General features: G+C 38.6%; 3 protein-coding genes across 4 annotated transcripts in view; 1 reads left to right on the plus strand and 2 right to left on the minus strand.

The window, feature by feature from the left end:
- Positions 1-8,261, minus strand: part of igsf3 (immunoglobulin superfamily, member 3) — a 280,663-nt gene extending 272,402 nt beyond the window's left edge. Inside the window, exon 1 of one of the 2 annotated variants that reach the window (XM_049484620.1) lies at positions 6,699-8,261. In XM_049484620.1, the coding sequence (XP_049340577.1) occupies positions 6,699-6,741 (43 nt within the window). In that variant the 5' untranslated portion in view covers positions 6,742-8,261. The remainder of the gene's footprint in view (positions 1-6,698) is intronic. The other variant, XM_049484619.1, reaches the window with a different exon arrangement.
- Positions 8,262-8,311: 50 nt separating this feature from the next.
- On the plus strand, positions 8,312-11,927 carry LOC111196789 (uncharacterized). The gene is made up of 5 exons (XM_049484622.1): positions 8,312-8,557; positions 8,816-8,901; positions 9,555-9,749; positions 10,614-10,710; positions 10,791-11,927. Exons 1-5 carry the CDS (start codon positions 8,398-8,400, stop codon positions 11,729-11,731), a joined length of 1,479 nt encoding a protein of 492 aa, XP_049340579.1. The 5' UTR covers positions 8,312-8,397; the 3' UTR covers positions 11,732-11,927.
- A 19-nt stretch (positions 11,928-11,946) lies between these two features.
- On the minus strand, positions 11,947-14,539 carry LOC125804898 (uncharacterized). Its single transcript, XM_049484621.1, has 2 exons — positions 13,978-14,539; positions 11,947-13,042 (listed from the first exon to the last, which is right to left on the minus strand). Exons 1-2 carry the CDS (start codon positions 14,492-14,494, stop codon positions 12,015-12,017), a joined length of 1,545 nt encoding a protein of 514 aa, XP_049340578.1. The 5' UTR covers positions 14,495-14,539; the 3' UTR covers positions 11,947-12,014.
- Between the last annotated feature and the right edge of the window lie 2,898 nt (positions 14,540-17,437).

Consider the following 17,437-nt stretch of genomic DNA (forward strand, 5'->3'; position numbering starts at 1 on the left):
CCTAGTCAAATTCTTTTCACACACACATTCAAATACACTCATTTTGGAACAAGGGGTCATTTGGGAGGCAGCTAAGAGTTTGTACATTAACATAACATGTTCTCTTGTCTTTAAAGCACGGGAACGTTCCAGCAGCGTCAGCGTCACACTGGAGTGTCAGTGAGATGTGTGACGAGTCATGGCAATGTTCTGGTAGAGCTGCTAGAGTGTTAAGAGGGAGGTGTGAATAGTCATTTCACAGAGAGAAAGAGAGAGAGAGAGAGAGAGAGATCCATTATTCCACTCTCTCTATGTAAAACAGGAAATGTGTGCATGCATGTGTGTGTGTGTGTTTGTGTGAGTGCACTTCACACAAATCCAGAATAGTTAACTGTGGGTAAAAGTAGCTGTTGAGAGTGTGCAGCACTTTATACCTGAACAGCTCCACTTCTTCCCTTCACAGCAGGATCTGAGCAGTCAAGACTCTCCTATTAATGAACACTATTCACCAGGCCTGTTCTCAGCACAGCCAGATAATAATAACAAAAGCACAGACACGCAGCACAGATCTGGAGATACAGGGCACGCAGCAGGCATGTCAGTTAATATAGTAAGCATATGCTAACTATTGCCGCATTTGAACCTAATGACCCATTTGCTTCTCACAAAAAAGTACAGTAAATGCTAATAGCTTTCAGAGATACTCTGCATGGGATGGCAGTCAATATTAAGTGTTCTGGTGTTAATGTACTATATTGGCATTAATGTTGAAGGTAGTTTCAGAAGCCCACTCAGTCTGGCATTATGAGACAGAGTGGGCAGGCAAAGAGTGAGCTGCCTCTATGAGCTGCGTGCATGTCAGGTAAAGGCTAATAAAAGCATCATATAACACATTAAACCATTAGTCCCTCATTTTTTTCTTTTTGATTTTTTTTTAATCACCATATCTTGGAATTCACACTTCACACTGCTTAGTGCAATTAGGATATACAACTGGAGTATCCTGCATTGAATGTTGATGCGATCGATTTTTGCCAAAAGTGCTGTCCACTGTGGGTGGTAATGCCTTCTTTGGCATATTTACAAAACAGCCATTACACATGAACCATGACATTTCATGCCTCCCTTAAACCCCCATAATTCATGTCACCTTTCCAAAGGCATGCAGCCTTAATAACAAGATAACATCTCACAACTTACACAGATGTAGCTGTTCCCAAACCTCCCTTGAGGGAACACTTTCCATGACTTTTGGCATGTCAGTGTAGCAAAATCAAATTTTAGCATGATATTTATCCAAATATGATGCACAAACGCATCAAACAATACATTCATATAGGATTAGAAGTGTTCGCTTTAATACTGATCACAGTGCATGTAGTGTAATAAAAAATTAATCAACCAAGCAGGCCCAGCGAAGTACAACAACTGACCCTAAAATCTAGAGCAGTGGGACAATGCAAACTCCTTGCAACTGTAAATTATTGCTTATGGTTAACATATTTTTTCATATTTAAATGCACATTGCAACATAAAGAACATAACCAACGGCAGAAAATGATATACATGATACAGAAACACTAAGAATTGTTACACATTTTCCCATGAACAAGAAAACTAATCATAAAAACAAGAGGCAGACATGAGAAGGAAGCTCTTTAAGTCTGCTTTTCCCATTTTGTGGGCCTATTAAGCATGCGTAAATGAGGAAGCGCTTTATGGCCTCTCCTGCTGTTTTGTGAACAGATTTAGGGAATGGCACAGATGAGCAGGGAGATAAAGACAAGACTAGAGGGAGAGAGGGGAGTAGAGAGGGGAGGGAAGAGGGGAAAGAAGCTTTCTAAGAAATTTTCTCTCCCATCTGGGAAAGTCACAACAGGTCTAAAGAATGAGCCGGATCTACAGGCCTGCTGTCTCACACTCTCCATCCCACACATTCTCCTGTCAATCTGACTACAAACCTAAAGTCATAACCATAACTGGGGCATCTAGTACAGCACTTCCAAATTCCCTGAGCAAGCTGCAGATCCATCAGCCTAAAATCTACCCACAATTGATTGTGTGGTGTTCGTTTTTTAAATGTAACAATATGATGCATTATTAATGTAATTCTGATGCTTTTAATTGAAGCACTTTAATGAAGATGAGCAACTAAGACTACGTTCCAACAGCAGTTTTTTTTTATTTGATGTGATGAGAGGATTGTCTGCATTTTATTTACAAGTGATCAGATAGAATTTGCATGTCTGGACATCACAAATGTATATCGGTATAGTCATGCTGCTGATCTGGCTTTTAAATGCAGAAGCAGGAGAGATGGCGCTGCATCTTGAGTCGCTGGACTTGATGAGTTCAGTGTGTGACTCATTACAAATAATGCAAAGGATGCATTGAAATCTGGTTTGAGCATCCAAATCCAATAGAAAGTGCATTTTAACCATCTCCAAATGTAGTTTGATTTCATATTGTTTCTGTCTGTCCAGACTGACAAAAATCTATCTGGACACAATCTACATATGACAACAATCTGATTTGGGCTGTCAATCTGAACATAGTCTAAAAGGAAGCTTATATCCTCAAACAGTCTATAGTAAGAAATATATAGCCAACATAAGATCAAACAGTGTAAATGTGTGCTATTTCACACTAAACCGCTCTCTGATTTCCAATCCATTATTTTATTAATCCAACCAATTCTGATATTCTATAATCAGACATCTATTCTGGGACCAATTTTCCAAAGGCATCTTATAGCGCTTTTCAACCAAAATAACTGATTCCTTAACTGGTTCCATTCATATTTATAAGAACCATGGTGCTTTTCAGCAAACCAGACAATTCCAGCCTGATGAATCCTGGCCAGAAAAAATCCATTGATGGAAAAACCTGGTCTATATTCAGTATTTTCAGGTAGTCAGCTGACCTCATTCTTTCAGCACATACTGTTGCAGAACCTAGACCTGACCAACTGCAGCAACACCAGATCATTTACTTAGTTAAATCCAGGGTGGCGACTTTTTTTTAGGCCAGGCAGTATATTTCAATAAAGGGTGAGCAAAATTACAAAATATTATTATCATGTGATGATGAATTTTGTTATTGTAATAAGCAATATATTTTAAGAATTATTTTAAACCGAAAAACATGTCACTTCAAATAGTGCTCTTAATCCTGCTTAACTAAATAAATCAATATTTAACTCATTGTTTGATTGAGTCTTAAAAAATAATTTTACTATAATCACCCACGCTACAGCAAAACCACACTGACCAGTCCCATTTAAAAAACGCTTAGCGCAAAGTCTGCGATGCAATAGTTCAAAAACACATCCCAGTGGGATGGGTCGTCTTCAAAGAAGAAGGAAAATCTGGCACAAGACACAAATCCTGGGTGTAATATAGGAGCCAACAGTGGGCACAGGCTCCATTCCCATCCCTTCCTTCCCTCCCTCCCCTCCTTACTCACTCACTCACTCCCCGCAGCACTAACATGTCTCTTGTCCAGGAAAGTAGAGCCATCTGTTGTTTGTTTAGATGCAGGGTGTATATTTGAATGGGTGTGAGAAAGGGTGTGTGACGGGTGAGAGGGAGGAGGGGGGGGGGGTCTGTTAGGGAGGCATGAATATGCATAATATGCAGATGAAAATATGAACAATGTTGCCAGGAAAAAGTGTTAAAGATAAGTGTTAGTGTGTGAATGTGTGTGTGTTTTTGCAAGGGCAAAAGTTTATTAAAAACTGAAATAATAATAGTCTATGCTCTGATCTGATTGGTGTTACTCACATGCTTTATGGTGGGCTATAATCGTTGAGTTGGGGTGGGAAACGTGGAGGAGGAGGAGGATGAGGAAGGGGTTAACACTCAAAAATAAGGCAACCAGTACTGTGGCACAATAACCCAGTTCACAGTAATAAAGGGCACACAGACCAGTGTTTGTCCATCACTGAAAAACAGTGTCACTATCAAGACCTAGGTCTGGTGTATACTCTCTGGGACACAATATGAGAGTGCTTTTTAAACTTAGTGATATTTCTTCTTAAAAAGGATTTAATTACATTATAATTTTATGCCACTGATATAATGATAATACAAAAGGTATTATCAGCATATCAAATGGCATAAAATGGTCCTAAACAGAGATACACCAAATATTAGGCATCCAAAATATTTGGGTGAAAATAAGAATGTTGGCCATGTTGGTGTTTGGCAGAATAAGTGGGTAAAAAATAATTATTTACACCAAGCAAAGAGATTAAAAAATGCAACCAGTATATTCTTTGCAAATGGAACAAATGAATAAAACAAGTAGGGCTTCAATTTTCAATATCGCAATGTGCAACAGTCACAACAATCACAGAATGTGCAATGTTTTGTCAATATTTATGTCAATATACATTTTTCAAACCTTTTTTGCTGCTTAATACAAAGAAGAATTTACACTGTTCTGAATTTACATTTCTCAATATTTACCGGGCATTATGCATATTATGCCCAGTATTATTTATTTTACACCAATAATTGATGCACAGATTGCATTATTAATATCATGACATGTTGGATCATTGACCTCTGGTGAAATAAAAAAGAATCCTGTATTTGTAATAATAAAATATATCACATTTTCCTAATACTGCCAGCCCAAGTATTCAGTATTTAGCCAAATCATTTTGATTAGCTCTGCTTTCTGTGCTCTCTATTCTTAAAATAATGATAATATTGTTTACTCCAATCATTTCTGAGACAAAATATTGTCCAAACAAAAACAGTTATTATGATAGTCCTACTGTCGATTGGTTTATTATCAGTTTGTATATTCAGTTGTTTACTTTACTTGAAATATCTGAAATGAACATTCCTTTCTGGGTTCTTCACATCATTTAAAAAGGACAGTTTAATTACATAAGATTTGTAAAAACTCACAATACGTACTTAAAATGTATAATTATCTCCCAGCCCTATATCAGAGCCATTCACTTGCTCATATTAAAAAAAAAAACAACCTGACAAAAAGCCACCACCATACGCTTGTATGCTCAAACCAGCCATAATTATGTGCTGGAGCATATGAAGTCATCCAGGTGCGTCAGAATCCAGGTGTGTGCATTTACGATGCCTCTCAAGGGGCACAAGACCTTTTCTGAGCTGAACTCTCAACCCTGAACTAATCCATCTGACCACACAACATTTCCAGTGCTGCCAACATTCTGCCTATCCTGGAAATTGAAAGTCACGACCTTACACAAAATCAGTGTCGTTGATCAAAGTTCACTCCACATATTCACTTGATTTACTTCAATCTAAGAGACATTAATTCTTCTCCAGGGGTCCCTAAACCCACATAAACCTTGGTCCAAGCCCCTGATGGAGCATACAGATTTGATGAGACCCAGCTGGATGATGTTGGCCATTAGAAAAAAAAAGGCTAAATTAAAGCTGAGCAGACAGCATGGTACTGAAACCAACCCAATCCATCACTGACTGTTTGCACCATGTATAACATGGAGGGCTATTTGCCTGGCTAATCCTACCAGCATGTCAAATGCTAATGTTCCAGGCAAAGAATGATTTTAAATATTTAGACACAGTTACAACATTGTCTAATTCCAATGCTTTTTAATGACAGCTTTGCATTAATATTAACACTGGAACCAAGCAATCGTGGAATTTTACTGTCCTGCAGGCCTCAATTACAACACTAACTAGCAGGTGACCCCTCTCCTGCCTATATGCTTCCATGTCTTGTCCAAACAGCCCACTCTCTTATAACTAGTGTGCATATATTTGACTTTCCAGAGAGCTAACATCCTACACTAAGCTGAAGACAGCCCACCTGCAAAAAGGCAGCTTACAGCCTGTCCTCATAACAGATACCAATAGATAAAATCTCTTTATCACACTTTCAAAAGGGAATGAATCCACTCAGGTAACAGATATCAGAAACAGAAAGTTGGCCCCACAAATGGATGCCCACCAGGTTCTGTGTTTGGACCAGTAGCCCACTTGGAAACCGACCAGCCCTTGTTCCATCCATGTAAATCTCACTGAGCGTGAAAGCTGGGCAATCACATGAAGCAGAGCACCAGAGACACACCTCATCTTATAAAAGCAGAAGCTTGCTCATTAGCTGAGTTGAGTTGACTCCAATCAGTGCTAGCTCAGGCATAGAATTGTAAATGTAAGACACACATTACATAAGAAAAAAGCCAGTTTTCACAGCAACAAGTCACAAAAAAAAAGCTATCAAAGTCTAGATGTATGTCTAGAATAAGATTTGCTGGAATAGAACTGGTCATTATGCATAAAGTACAGCTCTTGAAAAATATATAAGAGACCACTTAAAAATTTAACACTTACAATTATTCCAATTATTTGTCTGATGAAGCTGGTTACGTGGTATGTATAGAATGTGTAAAGAATTAATTGTTATTGGTTTTACCTATAATTTTCTATTGTAAACTTTATTTACAGTATTTTCTTTGAGAAACATTTAAACAAAAAAAATCGAAAATGTTTATGATTTTAGAATTTCGTATTTGAACAGAACTGTGAGACCTATGAGAGTTACGTTTGCTGAAAGAATAAATTTCACTGTTTTTGTCTTGAATTTCCTTTATTGTTATTTGTTATGTGAATGTATTGCAAAGTAAACAATAAAAAAAAAGTATAAAATCTGCTTAATTTAAGACACACAGACGAACAGCGTGGCACAGGCAGACTTACCTAAAAGAGCACAGGCTAGAAGAACCAGCCATCGCAAATCCATCGCTGCTGCTGCTGTCACGTTTTTCCCCCCAGTAAAGCTCCAAAACGAGAGAAAATCCAACTTCCCAGTAGTAGTAGTAGCAGTAGTCCCAGTAGATCTCCAGTAGTTGTTGGAAGCTCAGTGTGGACCGAGGGGACTGAGGTTTATCCTAAGCTGCTCCTTTACCTCCTCCTCTCTGAACGGGGTGTAGCTAGTCTATCCTTCACGGTAACAGACAAGTAAGGAGCATCCGCTTCTGGAGCGTAGAAAACTAGCGTTCAGAGTGTTCAGCGCTCGAAGCCCCAAACACCACCACCTTCTTTAGTACTCCACACTCTGCACCTCCGACTCCTCCACCACCACCAGCAGCAACAGCAGCCTGCTTCCTTTCACCTTCCACACCAACAAATCCAACCACCACGGCGGCGGCTCTCCTCCCGCGCTGCTCCCGCTCTGTGTGTGTTTGTGAGTCAGTGAGTGAGTGAGTGAGGGTGAGTGTGGTGCTCAGGCTGCTGGTGAGTATCTGAGTCTCAGCGCTGCGTGTGTGTATGAGGGTGTGTGTGTGCTAGAGCTGCCCACACACGACAGGAACCCAATAGCAGCCTGTATAGTGGAGCAGTGAAAGCGATAACGGCTGCTGTGTAAAATAGCCTACTGAAACCAAACGACCACAAGCAGCGCGTGGGGCTCGCTCGCGCTCTCTCTCTCTTTCCTGCTGGTAAATCTCTATGTGTCTCTCTCTCTCTCTTCAGTCTATCCTAATGTCTCTCTGTCTTTCTCTCTCTCTTCAGTCTATCCTAATGTCTCTCTGTCTTTCTCTCTCTCTTCAGTATATCCCAATGTCTCTCTCCCCCTCTCGCTCCCTCTTTCCTGCTGGTATTTCTCTCTCTCTCTCTCTCTCTCTCTCTCTCTCTCTCTCTCTCTCTCTCATTATCACAAAGCCCACACAGGGAAATCTAGGTGGCCCAGCCCATTTCTTCACTTTTTATCTCCTGTCTCTCATTTATCGTAGAATAAAATAAAATTATCTGAATGCAGATAATAAGCAGATTTTGTGTTGCTAGAATGCGCAGTGTTTGGATATAGCGTTCGTTAGTTAACGTTAGCTAAACTAGTTAGCTAGCTGTCCGCGCCGAAACATCAACACCGCCGCGGGGGGTCTTCACTTCTCTACTCCCTGTGTGTGTGTGTGTGTGTGTGTGTGTGTGTGTGTGTGTGTGTGTGTGTGAGAGAGAGAGAGAGAGCGAGAGAGACTTCACTCTGGTCTCCCCGTTTTCTTAAACAGACCCTCAGTAGTTTCTTTCACTCCACTGACAGACTGTCTAAATGTCAGCGGCAAAAGCACATTAGACGCGTCCCACTTTCTGTTAAATGACTCTCTCTCTCTCTTTTTTTCACTCCGCTGCTCCTAAACACACCGGCGGCGGTTAGTTCAGCTCCTCCTCGGTTTCAGAGAGTCACTCGCTCCTTCAGTTCAGTGCGAATTAAAACTCCTTTCACTAACACAACTAACTACACGTCTATCAAAACTGAAATTTCTCCCCGCCTAAATCCCACCTCACCTCACCTCTCCATTAATGAACCTATAGGCCACTATCACAACGGAATAGGTTACCGGATGTGCTCTTCAAAGCAGGGTATGACGAGTTCCGGCTTTCACCAGCGGCTGGTGAAAACATGGCATCGGGAGATCGCTTTACAAGTTCGCTTCTGACTCTGCCGAGGTTTGGTCAAGAGGACGTGGTCCGATTAGTGAACGAACATTCGCAGGTTAAAGGATCCAAGCTGGACAAAGGCTACAAGCTGTTTTTCGAGCAGTTTATTTTTAACTACAGAGGTAAGTGAGTAGAAGAAAGCATTGCTTACTAGTTAGCGTGCTAAGCTAGCTAGCTTACTAGGAATACACCTACGTGCTAAAGTAGGTTAGCTGTAAACTAAGCTAAAATGAGGATGTTTTTATTTTAAATAATGTTTACTAGTCTCCAGAAATATGTTTCATATATGAGAGAACATGGGTATGTACATAATAGTCCAGCTATACTTCATATTTGCGAATGTAATTCAGTATAAACTGTATTCTCCCCTTTCAATGCAGTGTCAGATTTAGTGAACGATGAAGTGGTAGTGCAGGCAAGCTGTTACCGGTCGATGCGAAAGAGAGAAGAGCCCCATACACTACAGGTTTTATGAAGTGTTCAGGGTGTTTTGCGACGTCTGAGACAATGCCCTACTCCCTATTTCGAAATACCGTCATGCATTTATCTGTACCCCTAAAATATTCCCAAATATTGGTGACTGACCTCCTATACACCTTTGCCCAATCAAGCGTTCCAATAATTTAGCTAGTGAGCTGACTCAAGTGTGCAAAATGATTCAAATACTCGTGACGAGAAATAATATATTTGCACAACAGTGTAGGCTCACTGTTTAGAGAATAGGGTATGGTTTCAGACGTCCAAGTTTCTGCACAATATAATTTGCGTCACTGCTGTTGCAGGTTTTATTGCAGCTTTTAGTTTTCATTTTAAAAGAATGGTTCAGCCAAATATATGAAACGTGTAGGTTTCTTATCAAAACAAATTATGTTGATCAGCCAGGAAAAGTTCAGTATCAAAATTAAGTGTGTAATGTGGCTGTCATTCCCTGAGTGTGTTTCTGTAAAAATGTCTCTGTAACACTCTCAATCAACAGACTTGTTATTGGGTTTAAATATAGTATTATGGTATATACTTAAAAAATACTTTTCTGAACCTTTCTTTAAAATGAATTTATTCTTATTGTGTATATATATTATGTTATTTAAATGTTTTTTTTTTCTAATTTTTTTTTTAAAGGTTGTCCTGCATGCAGTTCATCCTGTGGCATTAAACGGCTTCTGCTGTTCGTGTGCTGCTGGAAAGGCTTTGTGTAACCATGTTGTTGCACTGCTTTTTCAAACTGCACACTACAGCACAATGGGAGTGAAGACGGTGGCACCACCTTTGCCATGCACTAGTGTTCTTCAAACTTGGCATAGACCAAGAACCCAGGTGAGAACAACATAAGTTTAAATGACACAGTGTACAGTTTGTAGTTTTACACTAATATACAGCTCCTGTAGTCCATCTGTTGCTTTAACCAGTGTATCAGCCTATTTAAACTTACTCACATAATGTGTTATACAGTGACATGTGAATGCCTGCATATGCCATAAATGTCAAAATACATACATTACCACTGATGTCTATGTCTGGCCACAAAGTGATAATAAAATAAAAAGAGAACTCGGTGTTAAATTGACTTTGGATGTAGTAAAACATGATAAAGTACTTTCCTTTGTTGAATATCCCACCTCCCCACTCCCACAGCTTTCTGCAGTACAGTAATTTTATGCTTTTTTCCCAGCACTGTGTACACTCTGACATTTAGAAAGAGGCTTTACCAATTTTGATACAGGATGCTGTCACACATTACAATGCTTTCATGCCGAAATACTTTGTATTATACATACATGCACACACAATATAATTATAAAAACATTCATTCATTTATACATTTTAGTATGCCATATCTGTCCTTGTTAAAGAACATGATACAAAGTATTTCAGCATGAAAGCAGGTATTTGTGATGTGTGACAGTCTCCTGCATCGTTATCTGCTGTTTGTAACAAACCGAACCGTGTAAAAATTGGTGGTTATAATGCCTCTTTCTAAATGTCATATGAGTGTATAACGTGTTGGGGAAAAAACACAAAATTACTGTACTGCAGAAAGCTGTGGGAGAGGGGAGGTGTGCTATTCAACAAAGGTAAGTACTTTTTACCATGTTTTACTACACCCAAGGTCAATTTAACACCCGATTTTCTCCTTTAACCTCTGCCTCACCTGTGTGGTTGTTTGTGCATTTCTCACAGGGAATTCGTCCAGAACCCATTGATGAATTTGTGGTGCGAAAACCAAGGGCATCAGGGCGAAGTTGTGTCAAATCCACGCTCTACCGAGCCTACCCAGGTAAGTATCCTTTGAGAGATTGTAATAGGCTGTTTTGGAAGTATGGAAATCATAGTTATCTCACATTTGTCTCTGTTTAGGACCTCTCCCTGATCCTGCAGTGTTATCTGCTGGAGACTGCCTAAGAGACCTCAGACCACAACCAGGAATATGTAAGATCTTGTGTGGCCTTACCAACATGACATTAGTGGACTCAAAATTTGGACTAGTCCCCCATGGTTCAGTTCTTTCCTATCAGTGTCCACCTGTGGTAACACGAGAAATCAGTAAGCATCCAGAAGCCCCCTTGTTTCCACAGCTTCCACTAAATGGCTACAAGTTAGAAAAGCAGTTACATTTTGTTCCCAATAGTCATCAATTTTATCATTTGGAAAGTTTGGAGGTCACAACTGAACTATCAAGTGTCATTGAAAAAAACACAAGAGAGCAGTCAGAGAGTCCATTGTGGAAGCAAGTGCGTCAGCCACGACTGACCTCCAGTAGATTTGGTGAAGTATTTAAAGTACAGGGGGAGTCATCTAGTCAGGCTTTAGCAGCCAGGATCCTTAAGGGGGTGCGGCAAACACCTGCCATGAAGAGGGGTATTGACCTTGAGCCAGAGGTCTTGCAGCAATACAGTGACCTGTGTAATGTAAATGTGTCCCCTTGTGGATTTGTTATACACCCTGATACACCTTACCTTGGTGCCAGCCCCGATGCCAAGGTGTATGATCCTACAGCAGATCCTCCATTTGGGCTTGCTGAAGTAAAATGCCCAAATGTTGAGAACATAACAGATGCTACGCACATTAAGTTCATTAGTGGTCAAGCCAAATTAAAAAGGACCCACAAGTATTTCTTGCAGGTCCAAGGCCAGATGGCCATAACTGGCTTAGCTTGGTGTGATTTTATCACATCTACCAAAAGTGACCTTACTGTTGAGAGAGTTTGGCGAGATGATTCCCTACTTGCAGAAATGAAGGAAAAGCTTGACCTCTTCTATTTAAACACCTATATGAATTCCTACTTGAATATGAACTAAATGGCTGGTAAATCTACAGTTGTAAAACTTATTCACAGCATGTAGTGTAATATACAAATATCTGTTAACTTTAGGGACCTTTTTCTTGTAATGTATCTTAATGTGTTTAATGTGTGTAATTGTATTTTTATGTAAATTGTATTGCTCTTTTCATAACTTAGGAATACCCTGTTTTACATAATGAAAGCAAACAAATTGTATAGGGAAAAAAAACATTTATTATTATTTTATTATTATTTTTTTATTATTATTAAAAATATAAACATGCAATTGTGTCTGAGTTTTAAACTGGTAAATTGCTCTTTTTTTCTAACGGTCCTTGGTAATTTGTCATTAAACAGCAGTTAGTCCATAGCTGATTGACTGAGCCTGAGAGGGTCAGAGGAATGGTTGTGTCCCAAATGTGGTATTCCTTGACTCTCCTGATAGCTCTCTCCACCAGGATCCGGAGACGAGCTATTGCTTGTGTTTTTTCTGTTTCCTCTTTGCTGAAGCAGGTACCTCGTTTGAAAGGGGGGATAATGAGACTTGCACCAACCTCAGACAGCATCTGGTCAATAATGAAGCCCTTGTCTGCCATGCATGCATCTCCTGGCTCCAGTAATGTGAGAATTCCAGACTGCCTTGTAATTTCTTGGTCAGATATTGAGCCTGTGAAAAGCTTTGAAACAAATGTGATCACACCACATGGGGCCACACCTATCAATGCTTTGAAAGTGGTGTGATTTTTGTATGCTGAAAATGTTTCAGACTGGAGAGTAAGAGATGATGGTGTTTCACATCTGACTTCGGTACAGTCCAGAATCACCCTCACATTTGAACAGTACCGTGTAAACTTCTCCGGCATTGTTGCTTGAACTTGCTCCCTCGACATCCAGATTGGCATTGATCCTAAGACAAGGTACAAATAGTTGGCCCATGTTATGATTACTCTGCTTACAGTTGCAGTGCTGACTCCAAAGATGTCGGCTAAGACCTTTTCTTTCAGGCCAACAGCAACACGGCAGCAGTACATGAAGAATTCATCCACAAGTGCTAGTCTCCGGTTTGGACTTGGTTTCTCAATTTCCATGACATCCTCAACCCTCTGTGCCTTACTCCAGTAGACTAACCTTGATGCTGAGGGGGTGACAGAATCCCAGAAGATCAAAAAGACTTTCTCTGATGTAAACCGTGTGTAAAATCTGAACTCTTCATCAGTTGAACAATATCTGTTGATTTGCAGTGTTGTGGCAGACATGTCCTGGAGTTGAGATTCTAATTCTCTGACCCTGGCTTCCAATTCTCTGATCCTTTCAGCAGCAGAGTCACCTGAAGTACAGACAAATGCATTAGAAAAAGTCAAGGTGTTTTATCTTTAAATAGACATTTAGCAATTTTTCACAGCACGTTTGAATAAGGGCTTTGTTGTTTGAATTGGGTGTGTTGGAGCAGGAAGAATGAAAAACAATAAAAAAAAAACAATAGAGTAGGAATAAGGCAGGACCATAGCTAGATAATGACTTTACCTGTTACAAAATAACTAAATTCCTCATTCATTTAACTTCATCAGGGCCTGTGTTCAAGCTTATTATAGTTTTAGTGGTAATCAAAGGTATTTCTTCTGTTACTATGGTTTGACTATGCTATACTGGATCAGTACTTTATACCTATATTAAATTCAAGATAAGTTAATAACAAAAATACTGATGAATTAGAACATTGGGTAACAGTTTCTGTGAATGTCATGTTGAGTGCATTAATAACATGTTGAGGCATTATACACACAGCTATAAATATTCGTAAAAAAAATGCAAAACACAAATACAATGTTTAGCTTTGCTTTTTGAACTGTGATTCATCATGCATCAAAAGCTGTGTTTGTAATGCCATACATTAATAATGTACAATAATAATACAGTAATCTCAGTCCCAGCTTGCACGGTGCATTATGATAAGCGCATCTGCCTGATATAACCATGCTTTACTTATGTTAACCACTTGTAATTATACTTATCTAAATATTATAAGAACCTCTAGTTATTTATAATGTAGTATAACATGTACGTTTAGAGTAAAGTCATTCTCTTGAATGAAATACATTCACAACATATATGATAGTTCAACCCACACGTACAACATATAAAACAGCTTATGATGCTCATAATGCATGGTAAACATGGTTGTAAAACTAATGTCATGTATTTTGTGTTTATTTAGAGCCTTATATATTGATGTATTACCAATCGTTGTAATTGCATACATACCTGAAGGATGAGAGCACGCACAGTAGTTATGGTCTGTTGTAGGTTGTAGCTCGTCCTCTTCATCCACAGCTGAAACTTGGTTAGCTTCATCGGCTGTATGGTTAGCCTGAGTAGCAACATTCTCTGCACGAACGTCAACTCCAAGACGAGCTCTAGCGCGATCGAAGGCGGACTCCCGAGATGTCTGGTCCTTTCCCCAGTTGTTCCAGGCAAAACGGCGAGGCAAAGCTCCAGGTTTTAAGCGTTTTCTGCCACTTTTCGAAACGTAAATGTCTGCACTGTCGAAGTGCAGGCTACATACGTGGGTGCTCCCGCGGAGTATATTAAAAAACGGACCCTCGTCCCTCCTTATTAATCTCACCCAGGACTTTCGCAAGCCTTCGTCTTTGGGAAAATCATGAAAACTGAGGTAGGGGTGTCTCTGTTTCGAGTTAGAGCAAGCAGGAACGCTGCAGTAACACCGGCGAGAGGATTCGGCCATTGCAAATCTAAAACCGGAAGCGCGAGACCACTGCATTGCTCAACGTCATATTTCCGGAAGCAGGAAATGTGAGAAAGGCCTATTCCTCATATTTCAAAAACTCCCGGCCCCGCCCCCTCTACCGGTAAATCCGCCTTCCGGGTCGGTCCTACCGCCAAACCCCGCCCACTCCACAAACACCCCGCCCCCCCGCTAACGCGCCCCTCTCTCACCCTGCCCCCTAGTGTACGGGCTTTAGTGCACTCATCATCAAACCGTGAATTCTACCTCCATAAAATTAACAGCACATTTCAGGTACAATGTAGCCCTTGTATTCATTATAATAAACCAGTAGAGCTGTGTAAATTAAGTTCGTAAAAATGTCACACAAAGCAAAAAAGATTGTACTGAAGGTGTGGTTATCTCCAATCACACGCTTCACTAATTTTCCAGTAAACTTTAATATATTTTAAATTCTAAGCTCTGACTCATTGGTCATCTTTTCAATGTTCTGGGATTTCTCACATCCGAGTTTCATACTGTGGTAAATTACCCTACAGTATAAAAAAGGAAGCAAGCAAAAAAAAAATCAATACCTTAATAAATAAAAAAAAATAAAAAATAAAATGAAATTCAGTTAAAATAATTTGTTTAAAAAAATCATTAAAAAAGAAAAATATTTAGTTTTTAGTCAAATTGTGTGTATTTTTTATTTTTCACATAAAATTAGTTTAGTGATTATCTCACTTCTCAATAATAGCATGATTGTGAGACTGAATTATTGGCTTTTGTACAGTCTATCTGTAAACTACTTTTGGCAGGGACTATATAAGCCTTAATCTTTTAATTAATTAATTGATTTATTTATTTTAAGCCAGGAATTCCTTACTATGTTTTCTACATAATGCACCACATAAGCTATTGCTTACTGTTTTTATTATGTTTAGATAAAAATGACAAATTACAAAAAAGGTAGAGTTTAAACATTACATGCTAAAGCAATTACTGTTAATTTACTTAATTAAAATATTGGGAATATAAATGTGTGCAAAAGTAATGGCAACTTTCATCTTGATTAGATGAACAGCATAATGTAGGCAATGCTGCACATATTAAAATAAACCAGTAAAACAACATAAAAGAAATCCATATAATGCCCTACAATTAAGATCATTATCAGACACACTACTGGACATCTCTTTAAAATGTCATGTTTTTTTGTTTGTTTTATTAACATCAAACAATTAACATATATTGTAAAGAAAAGGAAATACTGTATTTTTGTTACATACCATATCACCACACAGGCATGGTAACAAGTTCCATGCATCCTGGAATATATAAAACACTTTGCACCTTGTATACATTTTAAATTGTTACATACATTTTAACTTTCATTTTATCGCTATTTATAAAACACTTAACAATCTAAATTGGTTTTAATTCTGAAAAAAAACAGTACTTATATTTTTGTTTTTAAACTAAACACAAATCTCTTACACCTTACCATATGATTTGAGAAGTATACTATATATTATACATTGTACACGAGACCTTCAATACACCAAAATGTATAAAATTAATATTATTTATTTATTTATTTACTTACCTACTTACTTACTGATTTACCTACTTATTGTTGTTTATTTGTTTCCATAAGGTAACACCATGCAATAGAGATTTTTTTTTTGTCATATATTATAAAAAATATATGCTAACATTCTAAAACCAGTGAAGTTATGTAGTCTGAAGTTATCTTGTGTAGTTTTTTTGACTTGATATTACAAATATACTTAACCTTGAACGCCGAGACCTTCCACGTCATTTTGGAGCATGTGAAGCATCATTTCCTCAGTAGCCCACAGACATTTTGAAGTCTACCACCATCTAAGAAAGCAACAAATAAGCAAATCATAAACTTATCAGAATTCAGCAGCATGTGTGCATTTGTGAAATAGCCATAAGGCATTTCTGAGCAGTTTATGGACTAAGAAAGCCTAAGAAATGCAAACACTGCTGTAGCTACTTCAGTAATCTGTTAATGCTGGAGATAACGGATTTGAAATTGATCCTGTGATTTGTTTTTGCTACTGAAGGTCAGCCAGTATGGAATGATGAGAATGCTTACAGGTCTATGATATGAATTACAATGCCAGTAGGATTAGATTCTTTAAGCTCTGTTTTTAAACATACCCGCTGTATTCTATACATTACATAAACAACAGTGTTTATGAGTGGAGTATGAGGAGGATTAGTATAAATACTGATCAAATCATGTTTTAGTACAGAATCAGGAGAAACCTGGTTAGACTTTTTGTAATTTTAGAAGATTCAGTCTCGCTGTTCCAAACAGTCACAGCACAACCCATTATTCACAGCAAAACAGAACAGATTGGTTTCTAAATTGTCAATAAACACTGTGAAACACAGACATACATCAATTCCACCTCTCTCATCTGAATGCCGTGCATGATGCAACCCTGCATGCAAGACATCTTCTTTATTCAAATAGGGCATTCCTATTGCTCTGCTTGTTGTTATAAAGCCCTGACTGACTTTTTGTTGGAGAAAAAGCAGCTGCATTTGGTATTCTCTAACTATTGACAAATAAACCTGTTCCTTTGAGATGGTATTTAACACTAATTTTAATTTACTCGTTCTAATCAGTTAGTTAGTTATTATTTTACTGCTAATCTACTCATATTCCCTAAAACCCTCATAAAAAAAGCATACTCTTGTGGCCTACAAATCAGCGGTTTAAACTGTTTATTGAACATATCATTCCTCCTCTCGTGGTCAGCACACCTTATTAAGAATTCAGAGAGCAACTTTATTTACTGGCCAGGCTCAGAGGAGAGAGAAAAAAAATCTGTTTTTGTGCATTTCATCTGAAGTTAGCATATTTTTGCAGTGTATCCAAAAAAAGTAAATAAATCATTCATCGCTTGCCTTTACCAACTCTCTTGGGCACTCAAGGGCAAGTCAAACAGGATATAGAGC

This window comes from Astyanax mexicanus, chromosome 11 (genome assembly GCF_023375975.1).
Source record: "Astyanax mexicanus isolate ESR-SI-001 chromosome 11, AstMex3_surface, whole genome shotgun sequence".
NCBI classification, from domain to species: Eukaryota; Metazoa; Chordata; class Actinopteri; order Characiformes; family Acestrorhamphidae; genus Astyanax; species Astyanax mexicanus.

Bases quoted from the DNA above. Each gene is read 5' to 3' on its own strand.
- LOC111196789 (XM_049484622.1), top strand. From the start codon at position 8,398: ATGGCATCGGGAGATCGCTTTACAAGTTCGCTTCTGACTCTGCCGAGG. The intron at 8,902-9,554 runs GTTTTATGAAGT...TTTTTTTTAAAG, and splicing joins AAGAGCCCCATACACTACAG to GTTGTCCTGCATGCAGTTCA. The intron at 10,711-10,790 runs GTAAGTATCCTT...GTCTCTGTTTAG, and splicing joins GCTCTACCGAGCCTACCCAG to GACCTCTCCCTGATCCTGCA.
- LOC125804898 (XM_049484621.1), bottom strand. From the start codon at position 14,494: ATGCAGTGGTCTCGCGCTTCCGGTTTTAGATTTGCAATGGCCGAATCC. The intron at 13,043-13,977 runs GTATGTATGCAA...TCTGTACTTCAG, and splicing joins TGCGTGCTCTCATCCTTCAG to GTGACTCTGCTGCTGAAAGG.